The sequence below is a fragment of the Thermobia domestica genome, chromosome 1 (assembly GCF_964235325.1).
Source record: "Thermobia domestica chromosome 1, izTheDome1.hap1.1, whole genome shotgun sequence".
NCBI classification, from domain to species: domain Eukaryota; kingdom Metazoa; phylum Arthropoda; class Insecta; order Zygentoma; family Lepismatidae; genus Thermobia; species Thermobia domestica.
The window spans coordinates 317106467-317130332 of record NC_137454.1 but is presented as its reverse complement, the minus strand read 5'-3'; the positions used below and the strand labels follow the sequence as shown (position 1 = coordinate 317130332).

The following is a 23866-nucleotide window of genomic DNA, read 5'->3' as shown; positions in this document are numbered from 1 at the left end:
GTGCTTAGGCATTGGCGTGAGCCAAACATCGACAGAAATCGTGTGAAACTTTGCTGATCCATACTTGCTTGATTCGCACCTCAAGCTTGGTATAAAATGTTAATTTTCCGTAGGTTCTTCTCTTTATGATGTACATCACTAAACATTTTCAGTGATGTTGAGATATTGTAAACTGTCTGACAATGGATCAGGTAACTGCTAGCTACGAGAAACAAGCCAGGATTTAACGTCCTCGGTACCATGACAAGGTGTTTCGTCATGCTGAAAATAATTACAATGGTGAATGTTCAAAACTGCTGTAAGCTTCTTCCGTAGAATCTGTAAAATCTGTCAGTTTTTAGTTGTTTCTTAGCATAATCCATATAGCTCCTTATCCTTGGGCAGAATGGAAGCCCGTACCAGCACTTTCTTTTCACTGTTGGGAGGATATAACGATCAGATCTCTGGTTGTCGGGGTGGCTCACGTGCTTGTACTGAAGATTGAACTGGGTAAATATTGACTCGCCAGAAAACATCACGGTTTCCCAATCATATTGTGCTCAGATCAAATGAAGACTTCAGAAACTGTGAAAAATCCACACAGACTGTTTTGTTCCACCACAAAACTCACTTGACACGAGCGGGGATCGAACCATGTACCTTGTTATTGTGGGTAACAAATGCCTATTAAAACAGAGATAAATTTACATACGAAATTCTTTGTCCTGGAGGAGAGAGAGCTGTTATAAATGGTTGAAGAAAACTAGAATTTGATTCGAGCAGGAACACTCATGGTTCGGATTTCATCTCTCACGTGGAGAGGGGCATGGTGGCTCAATAGTAGGGCGCTTATCTCTATGGCTAGGGATCCCTGGTTTGACAGACGGCGTGAGTCTCCCGTTGATAATGTCATGTCGTGGGTTTTTCTGGATTATCCCGTTACTTCCACATTCGCATTTCACAAATTCTTTTAGTCAATAGCTTTGCTATAACTATAATTATTTTTTGTGATGAGTGCTGCATTTAATGCTTTAACCATATCTTTCACTTACAGCGTTAGGCTTACTAAGTAGGCCTAACTACACATAAACATTCTCGTATATAAATTATAAATCAGTTCTGCTAATAAATTATCGCAGTGTACTACTTGACATGTACTTAAATACCAAATACGATTTTCACTCAAAATGCCATCAATATAAACTTAAATTTTAGGCAATATATATAAAAAAAAATACTTAGTATACGCCTGCAAAGTCATATCAACGAACATTAGGTCTATATGCACAGTGAATAAAATTCTTTCTTCTCTTAATCTGTTTTCATATTGCGAATTCTAACACACTTAGCAGATCTTGCCAATCTCCCAACAAGCTTTTGTTATCAATGTTTCTTTCAGAAAAAAATGTTCCAGGCGGCACACTTAGTATTCAGAGAGGCACATATTTTCATACAGTGTTATTCTATTTATTATTATATTATAGACGTATTATTTTGGTCTCCTTCGGGATACTGTCAGAGCTCCGAAGGACTGTGCCATCCCCCAAAAAGAACATATCTGGAAGAAACATTGTTCGTTATCCGTCTCCTTTAGCCTACAAGGCATAACCTTGGGACGTTGAATTATTATTATTTGTAAGTGTCATATCCTCGGTAAACTCAGCCCGAAAAAGGAACCAAGCAACAATGCAAATTGTACGCTCCTATTTGGAACAGTTGATGTGAAGGTAAGGCTTGACAGTCCATGATCGTAATATATAAAGGTCATGTGGTCAGCTTATTCTGTTTCTACCTTTATTTCCCGTTTCTCGAAGTACCAATGTGCCAAAAGTTACAAGTAAATCTCTAAACCGCACTTTGACGAGAGTTGGACGAGCAAATTCCTCCAGCGGGAATCAAATCCGGGATCTTCCGGTTGATACATAAGACTCCTTAGCTATTACGCCACCATGGCTCAACTAAATCAAAAGAATATAGATTTTCTTAACATATCCCTCTGTAACATGTATTCATAAGAACCATTTCAATAAACCAAACTAATGCCATTTTCTCCTTTATGCAAACAAATTTGTTTATTGTGCATAATTAGTCAACATAATCTTCTATGTCATACTTGCTGACCACTCCTTACTATTATCAACAATGAGAACGATGGGTCAGAGATCGATTCATGGCACCGATGAGGGAACAAGTGAGACAAATCAATAGCTCTCAGACGTCATGGAGGCGGCTCCACGTTTCTACCATATACATCTTGTCCCAATACAGCTGCCTTCGCTCATCGCCAGACTTTACATAAGATTCTTTTCTTTTTATGCGGACGAGTTCTAGTCTTTTTTTCTGTAGAGAGAGTTATCAGGCTGGCTGAATTTAAGCGATATTTTAGACTCCGAACCACGCGTGCTTATTTATGGAACTTTGATAGGTATATCACACTGTTTCTCAAATATTTTTCAAGTGAGAAACACTTTCATTAGTTCGAATGATATGTAGGTGGCAATACTTTTTTAAAGAAAATTGATACATTAAAAAAAAAAACTTTTGAGCACATCAGTGTACGTATATTGTCAGTGTACGAATATCAGATTATGACACTTCCAAAAAAAACGGTGGCTAAGTGGTGGAGTGTTTACCTCTTCTGTCTGAGGTTTCTGGTTCGATCCCCGACAAAGTAGGTTTGTAATGGACATAGTGTCCATGAGTTTTCTCGGAGTACTCCCGTTTCCTCCCACATTCAAATTCCATCAATTCTTGCATTATTATTCACTTGCATTGATCATTCGTCTCCCTTAGAATAGCAGACATAATCGTGGGACGTTAAACTAAAAATCTTTTTTATTGATACCATAACAGTCACAGCGTTGAATAGAACACATTGAAGAATGATTACTATCCCTTCTTTTAAACTCAAATTTCTGCAAAGTATTTATAACTGATGTAAACAAACAAAAGAAAAGAGGAAATTTTCGTTTTTAAGTTCTCATCTTTTGTAGCATATTTGACCATATCCTCTCTCAATTTTGGACGCTGTCACATTCTATAGTACTCTGCGTTCCGGATTTCTTAGTAACAGGCCAGTACTTCACTGCGAATTAGCGAACACAGTTGTAGCTCGTGATATAATCTATTTCTCATTGATAAGATGCAGTACAAATATATATTGTAGAACAATTTAGTATGGTAAGACGTTGCCAGATTCGATCTCTATCTGAAAACTCTTATTTATTCTGATCCCGCCTTGAACTGTCTACATAACCACGCTGAACGGGCACGATGAATGACGTTTCGACAAAACACTAACTTAAATGAATTAACTCCAATATTATCGTACGTTCAGTTTCGATACGCTGTTACTGCTTCTGCTTTGCGGTATTACACACATCTGGTGACAAAAATGTAATATTATCGTACGATGTAGCTCAACAACTAGATACCTTACCAAATTTAAATATTACATTTAACTAGACGTTTACAGTTAATTAGATTCACATTATACAATCCGATCATTTTCTTAAGAAAAAATATGTAAAGACTACAAATAAAGGTAAAGAAGGGATTTTACGTATAAACTGATCCTTCAGGTTTATAGACGTCGCTTTAACGGGTTTCGGAATCAAAAGACAGCATCTGATGCAAAAAGTTAAATGAAATATTTAACGCCCCACGATAATACCCTTTAGCCCAAAGGAAACTATCATTAAGGCAAATGAATAGTGATTTGAGAATTGGTGGAATGAGATAGTTGGAGGAAACGGGAGTACCCCGAGAAAACCCACGGACACGATGTTGTCCACCACAAACTTACTTGAACGAGGGACCCTACGCACCAGAGTTAAGCAGCGTCTGTTGCCGTCGATTCAGTTTCAAAGTCCTCGTATTAAATTTACTCTGAATTTACTGTAGTATAGTGTATACTAACAATGTACTAAGTATTTTACAGTGTAAGATTGGATAGTGTTCTTGATTAAAACTACAAACATTGTATTATTATTCTTTGTCACAATGTAATTGTGGCGGAACTTGGGAACAAACTGCAACATCAAACCAGCATTGCCAATCTTTAGTCCGTTAAAGCGAGGGATGATTGTGAACATCAAAATCTTAATCTTAGTCGTATTTTAATGTTAGTTGGACACAAATGTACAGAAAATATGGTTTTCCGGAAAGTAATATCTATAGTATAAATATAGTAAATATGGCGAGTATTGAATCAGAGTAAACTTTAATAAACTGTTTTTCTCTTCTAATTTCAGGTGAGTAGCAAGAATATCTGCTTAAGAACATTAGTAGTTAAACGCGAAATAACAGGTAAGAATGCGATAATTATTAATCAGTCTTTCTCTGGATATTGCAAGGGTGGATAGCTATTCTTTTGACAATTTAATAGCTATTATTTTAAAATTTTGATAGTATATAGTTCCAAACATAACGAACTATGTAAATTAATTAGGGTCCAAGAGTCTAGTTTTATACATCTACAGCTTCTTCGTAAATATAACTTGTAAATTATTCATTAGGATGGCTAAATCTTTCGAAACGTAGGAAAATCACATTATGTCTTCTCTTATTACTGAACAAATTTTTGTAGGTGAAAAAAATTCCTAAAGACGCTAGACACACGTCTTATTGCAACTTAGCTGGATTCTTCTTGAAATGTATCGGACGGATAGATCCAAGAGATTCAATTCTGTACGCTTGGGGCTTATTGCAGAATTTCTACAATGTCGTGGAAATAGTATTATAGAGCCAGTGAGGTACTGCGCTGGTATAGTGAAGAAGCGAGGGTAGTGAAGGCATTGAATGTAGGTATCAGTGAGCTAGCGATATCTCGGTTAGGGTTAAGAAATAGATTTCTGACCTTTTTTTTGCATCTATGTAAGTGTGTCCCTCGGCGATGATACTGTGCAGAGAGTTGAGGAGGAAGAAAGCAACAGGGAAAGAAAGAAGCTGCCTGAAACCATTATGTAAGACACCAACCCGGCATTTGTTGATGTAAATTTGGAAAATCCAGGAAAACCTCACTCATGATGGTTAGCCTGAAAAAAAAAACTCTATACTTCTTTGATCGAGTGTACCCACCGGGTATCGAACCCGAACCACTCGCACCAAAAGCGAGAGCGTTAATGACTTCATTACATGGAGTCCTGTCGATATCTCAAGACGAAACAATTACTAGTTGAAACGAAATGAATCAATGATAATCTCTAAGTACCGAACCAGACCATAATGCAGACTAATATTTTGTTTTCTATTTGGATAGTGTAAACCTATAGGGTTCCACTCGACCCGTAACTAAAGTTCAGCTAGTTTACTTACACAAGTAGAAATTTGTCTCACATAAAAACTACAGGTTGACAAATAATCCTCTTTTATAGAACGTGTGGGACAAACAATCCTCATTATATTAAATTTCTTTCGTAAGTCATCGATATATTTTCATTCTCAGAGTGCGAACTACGTTGGCAGTTATATTGTGTAGAAGTTAAGTCTTTAAGGATGCAGTTTCGACGCTTCAAATGTATTGGACAGATTGCGGAAAATTAATTCCCATGCTTTCTCGACCCACTCACATTTGGAGGACTGGCAATAACGTTGTGATGACTGCTTCCTGCACTTCTCCGACGTGCTAGGTCTTGCTGTCTGCGACAGATCTGTAACTGAGACCGTAAGTTTAAACTTGAAGCAATGTGCTGACGGTTGCAGTGATGAAGCGTGCTGTAAAAAACTGGGTAGACACACACACACACACACACACACATATATATATATATATATATATATATATATATATATATATATATATATATATATATATATATATATATATATCGTCAATAATCAGTCATCAGTTATGAAACCAGTCATACACTATTATTAAGTATTCTGCCTGCCAGCAGCTCCTGGTATTAATGACACGAAATTTAAGTTCTTCCTTAGGTTCGCCTCTCATGAAACTTTCTCCATTTTTCTCGATCTGGTTCATCTTCTTTTTATTTTACAATACATTCTCTACTTTTCTCAAATCACTGATAAACACACTAACTAAAGTATTTAAGTAACAGCAGGATATCTCTTACTAAAGAAATAAGTTTTCTTTTGGTTTACCAAATTTATTAATGGCGGTAAATGAATTCTTAATAATTGCTTTCCTATTTTAAAGATCTAAAGTTTACAACAATTTTATTATACATATAGTTAACATTACCTTAAAACAACCTTTTTAATAATTAAAAAAAAACTGATCTGATATTACAGATACGGCTGGTTACTTTCTTCACGAGGCAATGAGATGTACTGAATTGTCGAGTACGCAAAGAATTGGATCAATAAGTTTAAGTTTTACACCTGGTTTACTGAATTAATAGATTCAATCTGTTTAAGAAATTACACTGTAACAAGAAGTTGTTGATATAGTTACATCATAGTAAAGAAACTCGACTTCAGTAACTAATAACCTTGAAAACACTTAGAAACTTAAAAAATATACATTTACCGATTACGAAAGTTGCAGAATAATCAAGGTAATTAAATGTAATAAATTTGTCGATTAAATTATTTACTAAATATGCCGTTGAAAGAAAATTGTCCATAAAATAAGAAACAACATTTCGTAAAACACTTAAGTAACTAATTCCTGATTTTTAGAAGTGTTCACTAAATGGAGTTTAACCCTAACAATAATTCTTTGTGAAAAAATTTTGGAATAGCATATTTAAAATATTAATGTGATAAACAACAATAAGCTGTATAGTAACTCAGTAATATTTATACTTTAAACTATTCAGTATAGAACAGCAATTAAACTCTATCATATTTAGAGTACTATAAAACGACCACAAATTTTACTGTCCTACTCAGAATCAACCGTAAGATCAGAGTCGGAATAATCACACAATTCTTCAATATCAACATCACTATTACTCGCTTCTTAATTTTCTTCTATGTCACTCATTTCTCTGTATCTTCTTCCAATGTTTCTGGTGTTTTGTTCTGTTCCATGCCAACAGCTGGTGACTTGTTCCTTGGTGATCCTGGCAATGAGTGTTGCATCCGTGAAACTTCAGGCAATCTCTTACTTAAAAGCTTCCAGTTATAAGTAGGATATGTTAGTTTTCCTGTCCTCTCCAATGATAAACAATTTATTGTTTTACTAAATGTAGAGAGAGTTCTTTCTGTGGCAGCAGATGTAACCGGAGCACAAAGGACTCGAATGGCGACATCAGCTAATTCAGTGATGTCTCGAAACCCTCCCCACCAAAGTAGTGCTCATTTGTTCTACTCCGTCCCACAAAAACTTCCTTGCCCAATTTCCTTCCCTGTCCCTATAGTCAGTCAAATCTGATCTCAGTAAAAGAGAATTCAATCTCATTTGTTTTCCAACTTCGCAAACGAAGTTTACTCCATCAAGCAATCCTTCAACGGTCAATTTGCAGCCGTGAAAAGTGGGATTGAGGAGTTCTGCAGCCAGATGAATTGGACCCAAGACGGGTTCACTTCTTTGTTTAAATTTTTCATCATTGATTGCTCTTCTGTTTTCGAAACGATTGATGATGGTAACTGTTCTCTCAGAGTTAGATGAAGGCTCTAGAATTTTGAGTGAAAAGTGTCTATCTGATACTCATTTTACTCGAAGCAATTAATCAAATTCACTATAAGTTTCAAAATGGCTACAAGGTTTCTATGCAAATCTAGAATACATCATCAAGAAGTCTTTTCATGATTTCTGAAGGTAATGACAATTCCTCACTCACGCGAGCGTCTGAAGTCCAATTTTATTGACAAGCACACTTTGGAGGCATTGTGAATGGCTTCCCCATCTTGTTTTTTCAGGCAACTTTAACGAAATTGTAACCATTTTCTCCCTTCAGTTTTGTGTAACTAGTGCTTGCAGGTTACGGCTACGTTCGATTGTTTTAACAACATCAGTTACACTTCCCAGTAATGTCTTTACCGATGGACATCCGATTATGTCAGAACAAAACAAATGGAGATGATGATCAAGATAACCCAAAGATACTATACTAGGATAATTATGTTTTACTAATTTAAAAGCTGCTCTCATGTTGGACGCGTTATCTCCTATGATAATTAAAAACTTTTCAGGGTTATGTTTTTACAGAACATTCATAATCTCTTCAGACAAGGGTTACTCCATGTCAAATCATCTAGAGCACTGTGCTTCAATGTCTTAGATTCTCTTCAAAATTTTTTTTTCATACATTACCAATGAAATTATGCTAAATTAATTTTTTCCGATTTTTTGGATGAGAAATGAGATGGGGAGAAATTTTTGAAACATGAATTTTGCTTCAATTTCGTTTTGTGGCACTCAGCATCATGAAACTAAATTACCAAAGCTTCCTTATTTTTTTGAAGTTATTGGGCTCATGTAGGTGTCAAATAAAAGCTTAATTTTTGCTCTTTCAGTAAATTCTAAGTAACCTTGCAAAAGGTTACACTGTCAAACATTAATGGGCATACAAAGCAAATTTTAAGGTTTTTACAAATTGTGCCATTGCTCAAAAGTTACAACTATGAAATTTTTTTTTGTACATTCATCTTAACACGTGCATGGTATGGTTAAAAAATAGAGGGTGTTTTTTGTATTTTTGTAATTATTTTTTTATGTACGGAAATATACAGTTTTAAGTTCCGTTACAAATTGTCATTGCTCGTAAGTTAGAACTACGAAACTTTTTAAATAGAATCATCTTAGCACATATATGATATGGTTAAAAAAAATAAAAAGGGTGCTTTTGGTATTTTTGTAATTATTATTTTTGCACGTCAGAGTGTAATTCACGAATCGCTCTGGGCCTTCTATATTCTACTGGCCAGTAAATGAAGACTTCTGTTATGAACCTTTTGAAAAATGGGAAGTTCCTGTAATATACTTCAACGCTTCCTGTAATATACTTCCTGTAAGACTACGTTAAGGTTCCATGGTCTTCATTTGTTTTAAGAAACATCAATATTAAGATTCTATCAAAAATCCGAAATAGTAACGTTGAACCTGAGAAGCCATAAAAAGTCAAGAAAAGCCTGTATATTTGACGGAAATTAATGTATTTTTTCATATAATAAATGCGACTATACCTACTATATCAAACTCACTTTCTCCTTTCATTAAAATTACTCCAAAATGTTCTTTTAAGTTGGAAACTAGTAGACATAAGATAACATCCTTTCATGATTAACTTGAACCTTCATAATGTTCAACTCGGAAAGATTTCGATAATTTTGGTCGTCTTTATTCAATTAGTTGTAGCCTCTGATATGTAATCCTTTATATACATGATCTAGTTTTCGTTTATCTTTTATTCGTATAACGGTTGTCTGAGTTCTGTGAAACATTTCTGAAAATTTTAAAATTTCAAAATTGCACATTTCGGGAAAAAATGTTGGATTGAAGGAGTATCAAAACATCTGTTCTCAAATGAAAATACAAAATAACTTGATAGGGTTCTTGAAAATCGGTGGCGTATCGCAGACTTTACATTTAAAACTGGGGCTGTCTCCCAAGGATTTAACAAAGTGGGTTTATATACGATTTCTATGTTTGGACAACCTAAGGCTTGAAGTTATACTACGGTTTGTTAATTTTTTAAGTCTTGGTGAAACTAATCCAAGTTTAAAAGCCGTTCACACCTTGGTGAAGAAAGGGCATAGGTGGATAAGTATAGTAAAATAGCTCCAGATCAATCTTGAGACAAGAGGGTGGTAATGTAGGTATCCCCAGGAGACATTAATTTCTCATGTTTCAACTCTGACTTGTTCGTGAGCAATGACGTAAAATCGGAAAAGTTAATTATTTCTCAAGATTGGCTTGATCGATGTTCAAACTTAGATGCATGTATAGATGTACACGAGGGCTTAGTCTGAAAATTGTAACAGCTCATCCCCATCATTTCCCCTTTTAAAACACTCGAATCAATATTTTGATCTCCTCTTTACCTATGAAGTTCTTCGAGAAAAATATTTCTTTTAAAAAAAATGGTTTTAGATGTCGCTTTAACCTAGAATAACAAATAATATCCAAAATTGTATCGCGGATGGGCCATGGTCAAAATTGCCTGCAAACCTGCACCGCACATGAACGGGGTCAATTGGTTATTATTTTGCATATTTAGAATGAATGAATGAGCAAACACGCTTGACAGACCCCAAAATATAAAAAAGGCCACCGGTATGGTTAACAATTCTTAAAATTTCAAAATAATTGAACTTTCAGAAAATACCCATTTTTGGGTAGGTAAATACAAAAGGGGTAAATACCCATTTTTATTTACCTACCCGCTGGGTATTTACTCGACCCACATCTGTAGTTATAACTAATGTACTAACTGTGTACTGTATACAACTATCACATGAGTTGTGAGTAATTTAGATTTGTCTAAAACACACTTTAACTAACACCTCCATCTTTACTAGTAATCATGTCTTATCGATTTCCGTTATGTAGAGGTTTCAGTGTACTTCGTGGGAAAACGTTACGACTAAGTCGATATTTCTTACCATAAACGGAAGTTAAACTTGGGTACACAATATTAACTTAATTCAGTCTGGGAATTCGCAATTCGTATATATATGCTAGAGAATGTAGTGTACTGTACCGACTGGTATGGTACTACAAAGTTCAGCGAATATACGCACAGGAAGAGGTAATCAAAAACATCTGTTTCCAGTCTTCACAGATCAATTGCTTTTCCTTTGTTGAATTATCTTTTTAATTACTTTCTCTTTCGCCTTCTTGAAATGTTTATTCTTCTGCTCTTTCTAGTTTGTTTCGTGCCTTTTTCCTTGTGAAAAAAACAGTAATTACTTCTGATATAAACGGTATTTTTTTATTTGTAAGAATTTTTTTCTTGTTCTCTGCTTTGTTCAATTTCCGTTCATTGAACCTTCTATTGCTTTTGTTCTAATTCCAATATCTCTTGTTTTGCTTGCTTTTTTGAACTCTTGTTTGAAGTGCTTTAGTTTTCTCCTTTTATTTCTCTCCCCACTTCTCGGTTTTGTTTCTTCATTTCCTTTCCTTTTTGTCTTCTGTTTTGTTTTGCTTCTTCTCTTCTCCCTATTCTATGATTGCTTTAATTTTAGCTTGAATTGTAAACTGATCATTGCATATACTTTGCTTTTGAACATTCCATACAGAAGTTCAATTAAGCATTTTCCACACAGATTTCCACATTTATTTCCACTTTACAAAATTCTCTACGTTCTCCCGTTCGATACGTTATTTCTTCTCTCTCTCCTTTTGTTATTGTTGTTCTCCTGTATTAGCTTTGTGATGTGGTAGTAGTAAGTAATAATATAAACGGAAAAAGCTAACGGTACGGAAAAGCTTCTCCCGGCAGAAAGAATGTACGAGAGAGAGTTGCAGGCAGTACAGCGGAATTTCTCGAGGGGGTTATATCGAACCGTTCTGCGTATTCGACAGTTTTATAGCATTCTACGAATCGAAGTCTCGGAGCACAATTTGCTTTCTCTCTTTCTCTTTCTCTCTCTCTCTCATAAAGAAAAAGCTTTCCTTTCTTTGAATGAAAGCAGTCATTGATCAAGGAATTATTCAGGTTGGCTGGAAAATGAAATATGTAATTTTACATTCTACACTTATGCCGAATAGGCTAAGGGCGACATTGATGATCAGAATGAATCAAATGATTGAATGAAGAGAATGGAGGAAATCCCACACATACGGTGTCTGTCCATCACATAGTCCGCTTGGCGCTAGCTGGGCTTGAACCTAGAACCCCACGTACCAGAGATAAACACACTTATCACCGAGGCCTCAGGTTTGGCTGGAGAAGTTCAATATGGAGTTTTGGTGTATATCACAACATTACTAGCATTTAATAGGAAATATGTTTGAAGATGACATACATATCAATCGATAGATCTGAATAAAGCAAGGTGCTGTAAGTTCACTATTTCTTTCAGACATGTTTTTTGGGGGGAAGACACTCTCCCTCCCCCCGGAGTTCTCAGTGCCCCGCCCCCGGAGGAGACCAAACAATGCGTCTACAATATTAATAATAAATTGAATAGTATCGTGTGAAAATAATGTGCCCCTCCGGACACTAAGCGTGCGTCCCGAAAATTTTTTTCTGAAAGAAGAAAAAGCTGCTACAGGTTATATTCTCATGTGGAATTTTTGGTAAAATCAAGAGAAACTAATTTTTAGCGTTACAAAATATATGTTTGTTGCTCATTGCCAACCTGTTCTGATGTTTGATGTTTGGTCTGATGTTTGCCAACCTGTTCTGCTGAAATATAATAGATACACATCACTGTTGTGAGAAACTGTTGAATAAGCTGGAAGGTGCACTATGTATCATTCTTCATCGTTCGAACGCAGTTACCTGCGGGTATTACGCATTTTGACGTCGAAGAGGCTTACTGGCATTTATTTTCAAGTTTCCACTTCGTTTGACGGTTCTTCACTGACTGAGCGTGCTGCTACTGTTACATGTCCACAATCTCTTTCCAAACTGAAACTTAACAAACTTAACGATACACTTCTCTACTAATCCTTGAAGCATGGTATCATTCGGACAATTTATACAATTTGCTACTTCGTATACAGTTCTTAAACCAATTATTTAAAAAAAAAATTCCAGCAGAATAAAAACTAATGAACCGCATCAGAATGGGAACAATCATCGCACTTTTAACATCTTAATTTTTTTTTCGTTGCTATTTTCTCCAAAACTACTCATGATGATAATTCACCTTCAAGTATGTTTTGTTCTTATCAATTTGATACATCTATTGATATTTGCATTATGTTTTGATAATACCATAGTAAAACAAGAATTGAAGTTTAAAAATAGATGATAATAATTTTGTGCTACGTGGCATTAACTATAATGTACAGTATACCAGCCATGTGCAAGTTGGAACAGAGGGCGTGTTGATCTCAAAGATGTTGAGGGCCGTACGAGAAAACGGATAACAGTTTCACAAGAATTGAATAGCCATATTGAGTGGAGAAATTTGTTCATCGTACAGTAACATCACAGGAACAGAAAAATTGCTATAACGGGAACCAAAATATTTACCGATTTTAAAAAATGCAGACAAAATCTATTTACTTACTATTTTAATGGGAAATTTATCCATGTTTTGAACTGATCTCTCAATGTTCGGTGGAACACTGGATATTCCAACGCCAAGGATGTTTTAAGGTGAAATAAATAAATTTCCGAAAGGTGAAACCTAAGAAATAAATTTCCAATAACGGATGAGGTGGACCGGATGAAAAGGTTCAGTGGGCCGCAACCGGTCCAATGACCAGCTGTTACATATGGCTGCTGTATACTATCCTCTTCCTCGTCGTCCTGTTAGGGTCATAATAAAAAGCTTGGTAACTGTATACTTCATGATCAGCTTTAGCGTAACGTACAGCACATATCTTAGGTTTACAAAAAATAAGTTTGTTTTATCGATTTTCTTAGAAACTACGCACGATAATTTATTCTCACTCATTTAATTTTGTTCAACACAACGTAACTATTTTTTTTTTTTTTACATGCACCTTGTAACTGCATAGCAGTACAATATAGTTCTTCTAAAATTTCATTTCCTGTTGGTTGTACCGATAAACTAAGTAATTTTCACCAATGTGACTAGCTGGCACTATTAGACAGATTGCTCCAATTATTCAGTAACAGCAGTCCGATGCAGGCACGTACGCTGGAATTTATTTTGGGAGAGGTTCAAAGCTTTATGGCGGGGTTCAAATTTAATATAAAAATGAATTATATTAACGTTTGTAAAAAAAAATCACCTTTAAAACTAGACTAAATTTACAGAAAAGTCGGGATTACTAGGGGGAATTTCGGATCCCCAAGACCCACCCGTCTGTGTATGTATCCGGTCCGATCAATATTAGTTCCAGAAGGGTGGCAAATATGGCAATTAAAATAAGGGGTTTCACTCCATTTGTAGCCCAATTTCTAACGATTGTGCTTTCTTACTCGCGATTCCGAGTTCAATTCGGGTTCAGAGTTACATTCCTGGTGAGGAGGTATAAGGTTTCGATACAAACCCAAATAGTGGTTTAGGTCTCAATTTGAACAGTGGGTTCTGTTTTATAGTCTGTGCGGACAAATGTTAAATTAAGTGAAACTTAGGTTAAAGTTAGTTGGAACTCAAATGATTCCAGATCTCTTCCCGTCTCATAGGAATATACCTAGGTTTATATAATATAGCGTTCGTGCTAAAAAGACATGTCAGTAGTATTGAAGCTATAAGTCGTAGACAATAGATTTTATTGCCCCCTTAATTGCTTTATTACCTAACGACTTTCGATGTCAATATGGCCGTGTCGGCTTTGGAGAGACCGGCCCCGGGCTTGGGGGAGGTTTCTGGGGGAAGTGGTTTTATTACTTGTGCAATAGAGGTTGTTTGGAAAAGTGGAATGACCTCCTTTCTTGTTGAAACATGTTCCTATACGATTCTTGAATCGAAATTTTAATCAAATTAGAATTAAAACTATGATTTAGATAATTAGAGCATTGGTATACGTCATTGAACGCAATCCCTAGCTTTAAACATGATCCAACACGATTTTTGATTAAGGATACGGCTTTGAATGCTGTTCCTAGCTTCAAACATGATTTAATACGTTTATTGAATCGAAATTATAATCAAATTAGAATTAAAACTACGATTTAGATAATTAGATCAATGGTATACGTTATTGAACGCGATCCAACACGATTTTGATTGAGGATACGAGTTTGAACGGTGTTCCTAGCTTTAAACATGATTTAATACGTTTCTTGAATTGAAATTATAATTAAATTAGAATTAAAACTATGATTTAGATAATTAGAACTTCAGTATATGGCTTAAAACGCGGTCCCTAGTTCCCACAAGGTTTTTCCCCATTAATTTAATTATGATCTGACTTGTAAAGCTCGTAACTAATTGAACAGTCTTATTTGAACTAGAAAATTATGAATAATGAATATGATTACACCCTTTAAGCTCCAATGTTTAGCAACGATTTTTAATGGTGCTTTGTTTTACGGAGTAAAGTATTAAGATGGTGGGGGAAAAGGAAGGAAAGGAAGAAATATTTATTTATTTTCATTTATTTTTCTTGTTGCGAACTGCACTTCTTTCGTTTAGCTTGCGTGGTTCTTAAATGACAGACTTAACTTTGCCATTTTCAGCCGCGCTCAGTACGAAATTTGCAGACTGATGTGTTCTTTCTTCAACTGCTATTGCAATACTGAGGGTGAAGAATGAAGTTCAGTTTCTCACACCCTATGCAAACAACCTTGCGATATGATTGGCCAGGAAAAACCAGTTTGCTCCGCCTGCAATGTTTAACCATTGGGGACCAATCATTCCCTCTAGTTTGAGTGAACGGGAGAACCCACCCGTCCCCGCCTCTCTTTCCATCATCAATGTCTTGTGTGAACAAGTTTCTACCCGCTCCCCACCCTCTCTTCCCACCCGCAACAAGTGACATACATTTTTCTCCCCACCCTTCACTGCCTCTCTTTGCCCGCATCTTGTGTGAACATGCTTATACCCTCTCTACCCCCAACGGCGACAACTGACACATTTTTCCTCACAAAGGATGTTTTCTTCAAACCACTTCTGGTGAGTGGTCTTGCGATCAACAACCTTTTCCCCGCCCATTCAGACAAACAAACAAGGTATTGCCAGGCTGTCCTTGTACTCAATGCCAATAACCTGATGAATAAATGGATGTCCTTCATTTTGAGTTTGCAAAACAACACACACACAAAAAAGAACCCGTAGAATGGTTTCTGTGTTTTGCCACATACAATAATTATGCTGTTCTTTTCGGCAAAATACAAGTTATTGAAACAGATAGCTATATAGTTTACTGAATAAAGCCGGAATTTTTAAAATCTAGGAACCCAGCTAACGAATTTTATTGCTTGGTAAACAACTATTACCCTAAAAAATACGACAATTTGGCGTCTTTGATGTACGAATTCAGACATGCTGGCGATGTTTTTCAAACTTTAGGCATTGTGTGAAAATTCCATGGTATTACCTCTATAGAAAAGAAATATTTGCTTCGATTCGGCAAGAGACCGACAAAGGAATTCTTTTCTGCTTCTTTGCAGACTGAGGCAATGCTGTATTACAAGGCAAATTCATTTACTTTATTTTTTTTTCTTCCCCTATTCCATTCCCCTTATGTTAATGAATAAATAAAAAAATATATTATATAAATGGAGTACACATTTCCTGTATTAACAATTTTGCTCGTGAAGTTTTTGCCTTGCTTCTGCCTTGCTTCTTTAAAGTGTTTTTTCTGGATTTTTTCTGTGTTTGTTCAAAGAAGAAGATATTATATTCAAGTAAGTTTTATATCATTATAATTGATTAGATATATTTGCATAAGTATCGAATGGTGGGACTCCCCTAGAAAATTAACACATATTGTTTTTTCTTATGAAAATAATTAACACAGTGTAGAAACGAACTAAGAGTTTGCCAATATGTTTTAACTTGTGGGGAGCATATCGAGCCAAAATCGGGGGAGCTGTGCATGAGGGATAGTCCCCCAAACAGGGGAATCGCGGCTGCCTTATAACGCATTCCGTGCTTACCGAAAATCGGGGGAGCTGTGCATGAGGGATAGTCCCCCAAACAGGGGAATTGCGGTTGACTTATAACGCCTTCCGTGTTTACCGAAAATCGGGAGGGGAGCCGTGCATGGGGGAATAGTACCCCGAACCTGAGGGAGCCGCGTGTGACTTATATTGCTTTCCGTGTTTGCCAAACAGTGGGGATCCATACATGCGGGGCATAACACCCAACAGGGAAAAGCTAGCTTCTTGAACGGTCACCACGAAGGAACGAAATATTTTTATTTTTTATTTTTTTTTTAAATTGTTTGAAGACTATGTTTGAGTTTTGATTCCGTTTCGGTTGCGTTTTTTTTGGACAAGTTGACCACAGGAAAGAGTGAAGAATGGAATTAGCATTATTATCATAGTTAAGAATATGTGGGGACACGAAAAATATCTTGGCAGTGTTAATCTTTTTAGAGAAAAAAAATGCGTAGTGACATCCCTTAAGAACCGTCAATGAGATACTTTATAGTTTTAGAAATGCATGGTGACGTCCCTTAAGAACCGCCAATGACGGTTGGACTTATAGTTTTAGAAAATGCGTGGTGACGTCCCTTAAGAACCGTCAATGAGATACTTTATAGTTTTAGAAATGCGTAGTGACATCCCTTAAGAATCGCCATTGACGGACGGACTTATAGTTTTAGAAATGTATGGGGACATCCCTTAAGAACCGCCACTGATGGACTTTACGGCAAAAATCAAGTGTGCAATTTCTTTGATTCTTTATAACTGAAATTGTGATTAAACAGAATTGCGTACTGTCCAGTATGTTGATGGTAGATTTTATATAAATACATTGTGTCTGAATGATTTGTCATGAATCTGTATTCATATTGGGATGTCTATTCGGAAAATAAGCAATTTACACATAAAGAACACTTTTAGAACAGATACATATTCAATATTTACTACAGATAATGTTCAAAATATATTGTTTAGTGTAAAATAATTAAGTTCAACAGAAAAGATAGACATTTGTCTTGCTTGTATCCCTAATATTTAGAAAATCAGTCAGTATTAAGTGTTTTTTTTTATATATATATAAAGAGTTCTTAGTTGTAGTGGATGCAATTTTCCAAGATACATGCGAATATTGCAATTTTACGTAAATGTGTAGACTTTTCTTTCCCACAGTTAGAGTCGAAAGAAAAGAACTACGTTTATTGATTCATTTTTCCCTTTGAATTCGTGTTAGAATAGCTTGGCTATCACGAAACGTAGTGAATACTCAAATGGATCTTTTTCCAAGACATGAGGAATAAACGAATATAATTGAGTGAGAAGTGTTGGGAATATATTTGAAAAATGAACTTGCGTATTTAAACATGTGATGCAGTATTCAGAATCTTAATCATATGGTAGTCACATGGTTTTTGTACATACTAACTCTATATTAAGCAAGGTAATGAGTGAGAAAAAATAAATATTGGCTTTGTAAAAATGAAATGAAATACGAAATATTTTGTTAGGGATGCAGAAAGAGAATCCAATGCAGTGTGAACGCGCTCTTTTGCGTGGAGGAAAAGGGGGGCTATACCCGGAGTGAATTTCCCCTCATAACTTTTCCAAATAGTGAACGCGCTCTGTTGCGTGGAGAAGAGGGGACACTATGCCCGGACTGAATTCCCCCTCACAACTTTTAATAACTGAATGCGCTCTTTTTTGCGTAGAGAAAAGGGACTATACCGGTCTTTAAGAGTAATGCCTCCCATTACTGAACGTTACTTGTTTTATATATGGATTTGGAGTGAGAGATCTCGGTTTTATCCCGTCTTTTTAGCACTAGGATTTTAATGTAAACGTATGCAGCAGTACTAGTAGAGGGGGTTATCCCCCTGAAAGACTGGGGTTCATATCCCAGAAATGATGTGGTACCGCACCACTTAAGTAAATATTTGCTCTGTCACTGAAAGACTTGGGTTTATATTCCTTATTTAACCCAATAGTTTTACTTATACCTGCTTGATCTTCAATACTTTGATACAATATTAAGACCAACAGAATATACAAGCATATGCTATGGTTTATTACACATTGAAAACATATATACTATACTCACCTGAGAAATATACGGAACTCTGTCACACACGCGTCAGCACTGCGGAACTTTCAACGCACAACTAATTTTTAATTATGACTTTTGCCGATAGGTGTCACTAGTAGTTCTATTAAAATAGTATTAAATCACTATTGCTAATGTACTGGTTCTGATTTTTTTTTCTTGGAAAACATATTGGTAGTATTAGTATGGAAAACATATTGGTAGTATTAGTATAAAAAGTATAAGGAATCCGCAGAAATAGTGTTTGTTCAGTTGGTATGACCTAGGATTGAACTACAGACCCCCTAAACATATAAAGTGAACACCTTACCACTTTTAAATAAATAAATAATTTTGTATGAATTCCGTTTTATAACATGTTGTTGGAGTGGAGTCATATAAGTTTTTTTTTATCGGGATTGAGATATAGGATTTTACAAGTGCAAGAGTTTTTGCGGGTGAATTAGATTTATCTTTTATACGATGATGAAAGATTGATTTGATTTTATATTTCCGATCTTTAAACATTTTATCCTGTGAGATCAGACAATTTTCAGCAAGCATACTATTCGTGAAAAGAGGGAAATTAGGTATCACGCAAGACATTTGTTTGGTGTAAATGAGAAAATCATTATTATTATTTTTGACTGAATGCCACGTCGGTAATTGGACCAGAACCGTTTGCTTTGAATGCGTTTTCGGGTACGTCCGCGTCGCGACACCTTTATACCGGGAATCGGGCCCGGGGCCGCTCACATTGAACGCAAAAGCGAAAGCAAGTACGCTACGCGGAACCATCCGCATTAAAGCCAAAACGCGTTAGCGACTACGTTGTGAGGGAACACTAGTTCCCCTACCGGGAATTGAACCCGGTGGTGCTTGCACTGAATGCAAGAGCGTTAGCAATTATATTGTGAGGGGAACAATAGTTCCCCTACCGGGAATTGAACCCGGTGGTGCTTGCACTGAATGCAAGAGCGTTAGCAATTATATTGTGAGGGGAACAATAGTTCCCCTACCGGGAATTGAACCCGGTGGTGCTCGCACTGAATGCAAGAACGTTACCGATTATATTGTGAGGGAACACTAGATTTGATCTTAAGTTATTGGTACGTTCAGCTTTGGGTTTTACACAGCACAGATAGTTTGCTTGTACAGATTTATTGAGAATTCGAAAATGTATAAAGTACTTTGCCAGAATTCTACATAGCTTTTGCAAACTATAGGCTAAAAGAAACTGATTTGTACGTGGATAGAATAACAGAATTTTTATTTCTATTAAGTATAATTTGCACTATTTTGGTAAAATTATGTTGTACTAATAACATTTTTTTTTTTATTATTTTCCAGAAGAAATGGAGTCCCAACACCAACCATCAACATCATCATCCGCTTCTTCCTCCTCCCTTAACCATATCGAGTGGTTTGAAAAAATACATAATTTATTAGATGTAGCAGAGGGAAAGAAAAGGAGAAGAGATGAGGGGACATCACAAAGGACGAAAAAGACGCGCTACTCACCAGTGGTAGAAGTGGTTCAAAAAAGAAAAGAAACTACACCAGTGGAAGAAGTAACAGTGCCACTAACTCAAGAAAGAAAAGAACTTCGACCAGTGGAAGAAGTAGCAGTGGAAATAGTGGGGGAGCGGGGTAATAGCGGGGCAGCGAATGAAGCTGATATATATTTGAACGATGGGGAAGATTGGGTTATAGTGAAGGCAGGGGAAAAGTGGGATCGATTAGAGAAGGCAAGAAAATTGAAAGAAAAATTTTTGAAATAAATAAGTTGTATATATATTTGTAAATAAATTGTGTGTTTTTGTTGAATGGGTGCTGGGAAATTTGTGTTTTCTTTCCTCTGAATTTTTAAAACCTTTCCAACTTTTTAACAGTGCTGAGGTATTTTGATAATAGTCTCAATAACTAATGTGCAAACATATAAGGTTTCTTCTTCCTTTATATATACTTGAAATTAATGCAGGTTCTATTTTGATGAATGGTTGAATTTTGAGTTTATTTTTCAGCAAGAAGTCTCTATTTTTTTTCTAAATTCTTAGAACATTCCTTGTAAGAATTAATCTGTTGTCACATGACCTATCTTCGGGAATCGAATCCTTGACGAGTGATATTAGAAAATGTTTTCGTACAAATAAAAATATTAAATGTCCAACACTGATGTACTATTCAGTTAGCCAAGACGATCATACTAACCACTTGGTCATGAAACAATTTTAGTTGGTACAGTAGAAAACAAACTGTACACGGAACTATACTGTACAAACCTTGAAGATTTCAAAACAATTGAAAAGAGAGAAAGAAAATTGCTTATTTGATTTTTCACCAGTAATATTTCTCTTTGTCTTGTGGTAAACTAATCAAAGTTTAAACTTGGATAGGCTAAAGGAGACAGTAATTATGAGAAATGAATGAATGATTAAATGTTGTTTCGTCTTGAAAAACTCCAAGAGAGTTCACTACAAGTCTAACTGGTGGTACTACCACTGACCCACTGATGTCTTATATTGAAATTTGAAATCATATTCTTTACTAATTAAATAAATAATTAGTGGTCTCTCTTCGCTATGTATTGAAATGATTTCCCCTTGACTGTGTATTAAAATGAAATGTGATACCTCACAATTATTTTGTTTAGGATAAAGCAATTGGTAAAATGAAGAAACTCTGAGGGGAACGCTTGGAAAAGTTAGACACAATATGTTCAGTCATAATTTTAGTTGGTCAACCCGGAATCTCAACCATCTAAGGTGAAGTTTGGTTCCACAATTAGTTTGAAAATATGTATTCGTGAGGATAGAACAGTAAGCAAGTGTATGTCAAGTCTCATTTTAACATTTAATTGGTGTAAACCTCCCTTGGTTTTGAATTTGTGAGCGTAATGTGAAAACAATCTTATTTTATTTGACATCACATTTGCGTGGCACGATTAAGGAAAACTTTACGTAAGATAGTCATGATACGTATGAATTTGTTTGGAGTTTGCCATCATCAAAGCTATTTTCTTTGTAGTCCTTAGACAGTAAACTGATAGACTTTGAAGTTCTTTTAAACATTCTACTTGGGAATCGAATCCTCTTATTACTTATTTCTTCTTATTTTGAGTATTTCTTGTATTGGATTATCGGCTTTGCGGTATGTATTTTGACTTACCAATTACATTTTTAACGAATCGCTTGTTCAAGCTATGAACAAATTTATTTGTGAGCCAATAAAAATCCTTCGAAACACTAAAGTCTATGAACATATTAAGAGCTACTTGTGAAATAAATGGAAAATGATATTAGAAAACTATAAGTACGAATAAAATTTAGATGTCAAAGACATGTACGCTATCCGCTTAACCATACAAACTTTTGTTTCATCTCGTCTCATCTCATAGGCAAGATAGAACAAAGAGAAAAACTATTCTTATTACTTTTAGTAGTGAGGTTATATGAGACATGAAATCGATACATTGATCATTTAGTGTAATTTCCTTCTTTATGCTCTGTAAGCTAAGAGAAATGAATAATGTTGACAATCAAAACAAAACAAAATGTACATTTAGAGGAAGAGAGAGATGTACAGAGAGAGAGATGAATAGAGAAAGGTATATATATGGAGGGAAAGAGAGAGAGAAGTTCAGAGATAGGTCCACAGAGGAAGAGAGGGAGAGAGGTCCAGAGATGGAGAGAGGGAGAGAGGTCCACAGAGGAAGAGATGGAGAGAGAGAAGTTCAGAGAGAGAAGTACAGAGGGAGAGAGATGAAGAGAAAGATAGAGAGAGGTACAGAGATGGAGATAGGGAGAGAAATAGGATGTACACTACAAGAACTTTGTATTCAATAATCTTCATGGTTTTGCGAAATATGTTCCTATCTTTCTTCCCAACATTACGATCTTCAGAGTCAACTGAATTCCTCATAAGCAATACGAAGCTAGAACTAACCTAATGATGGATTTGTCAACAATTTCATAGTTCTCACTGTAATTTTTTGTATTATTTTAGAGAGCATATGCGTAGCAGACTCCTTGTTAAAAATGTTTGAACACTAAATAATGATAAGTAAGCACTTCAAAATTAGACCTGATATATAGCTGAAGCTATTAAATACCAACAAGTTGAATGGGCTCAAGTCAGAAAGTATACTTGAACTGAAATCTTTATTTCTAGTGGGTATGAAGAACACCTCTTAAGACATGTGGGTGAATAAATGAAGGAAAACATGGGTGATGGGAATCGAATCACAAACTACCACATCAGAGATGTGTACCCTATTACATATAAAGCTATTTGATTGTACAACAGATAAATAAATAGGTGATATACTACACTTTATCCGTAAAATAAATTCCAATTCATGAAACGTAAGAAGGAAAGGGGGCAGAGGCCGATGTTGGAAACTTTTATAATTTGCTCAGTTTACTATAAATATTATTAGGAATTAGATTTTTTTCTTTCTTTGTTTGAGCTTATCAGTATTTAAGGACATGTTAGCTATGAAGGTCTCAGTATCTATTTATCTATAAAAAGTGTACTGCGCTGTGATCAATATCGTCACTCGGAGATTTATCAACTGAATATGAGAATTTGTATAAGTTTGTAGCAAAATAGGTGATTTGGACAGCGAGTACATCTGCAACATATATTCGCAACCTACACTAAACAATGCTGACAAACATTCTCGTTCTCCTTAAACAATGAAATAAATGAAATCTTTGAGTATTACGTACCACATTTATGTCGGTTAGGCTAAAGGAAATGACGAAATGAATAAAACTATGAGGGAAAACGGGAAAAATTCCCAAGAAAGGATACGAACACAATATTGTCCGGCACAAAGTTCACTTCTCAGATCCTTAAACAATTTATTACTCCCATTTGATTTTGCCTATGACCAGTATTATTTTAGATAATGTTTGTTGTACTTATCTGTCCACATACTTTTCTGCATTAGTAGAGCAACTACCCCATCCCGGTGTCAACTCTGATGAATTTTACGCTGGAACCAAGTCAAAAGCAATACCGAATGCAAATAGAAATGGGGAGTAAACCGCTAAGGCTTCAATGGGTAATAGGATAGGACGACTGTGGACAAAGTAGGAAACTCAGCATGAGAGAGAGAGACTGGTCAAAAGTAAGAAAATGATAATTAGATACAGCTTAAGATAATCATTATTGGAAAATAACAAGAGCAAAGGACTACTTAAGAATCGGAAAA

General features: G+C 35.6%; 1 protein-coding gene across 6 annotated transcripts in view; it reads left to right on the top strand.

The window, feature by feature from the left end:
• The window catches only part of LOC145662550 (uncharacterized), a 436952-nt gene that overhangs the window by 317588 nt on the left and 95498 nt on the right, over window positions 1–23866 (top strand). For 3 of the 6 annotated variants that reach the window (XM_081728248.1, XM_081728231.1, XM_081728240.1), the window contains exon 3: window positions 4233–4663. The exons of the other annotated variants lie outside the window; for them this stretch is intronic. In XM_081728248.1, the coding sequence (XP_081584374.1) occupies window positions 4233–4343 (111 nt within the window). In that variant the 3' untranslated portion in view covers window positions 4344–4663. Of the gene's footprint in view, window positions 1–4232; window positions 4664–23866 lie in introns of those variants that run through there. 6 annotated transcript variants of the gene reach the window in all.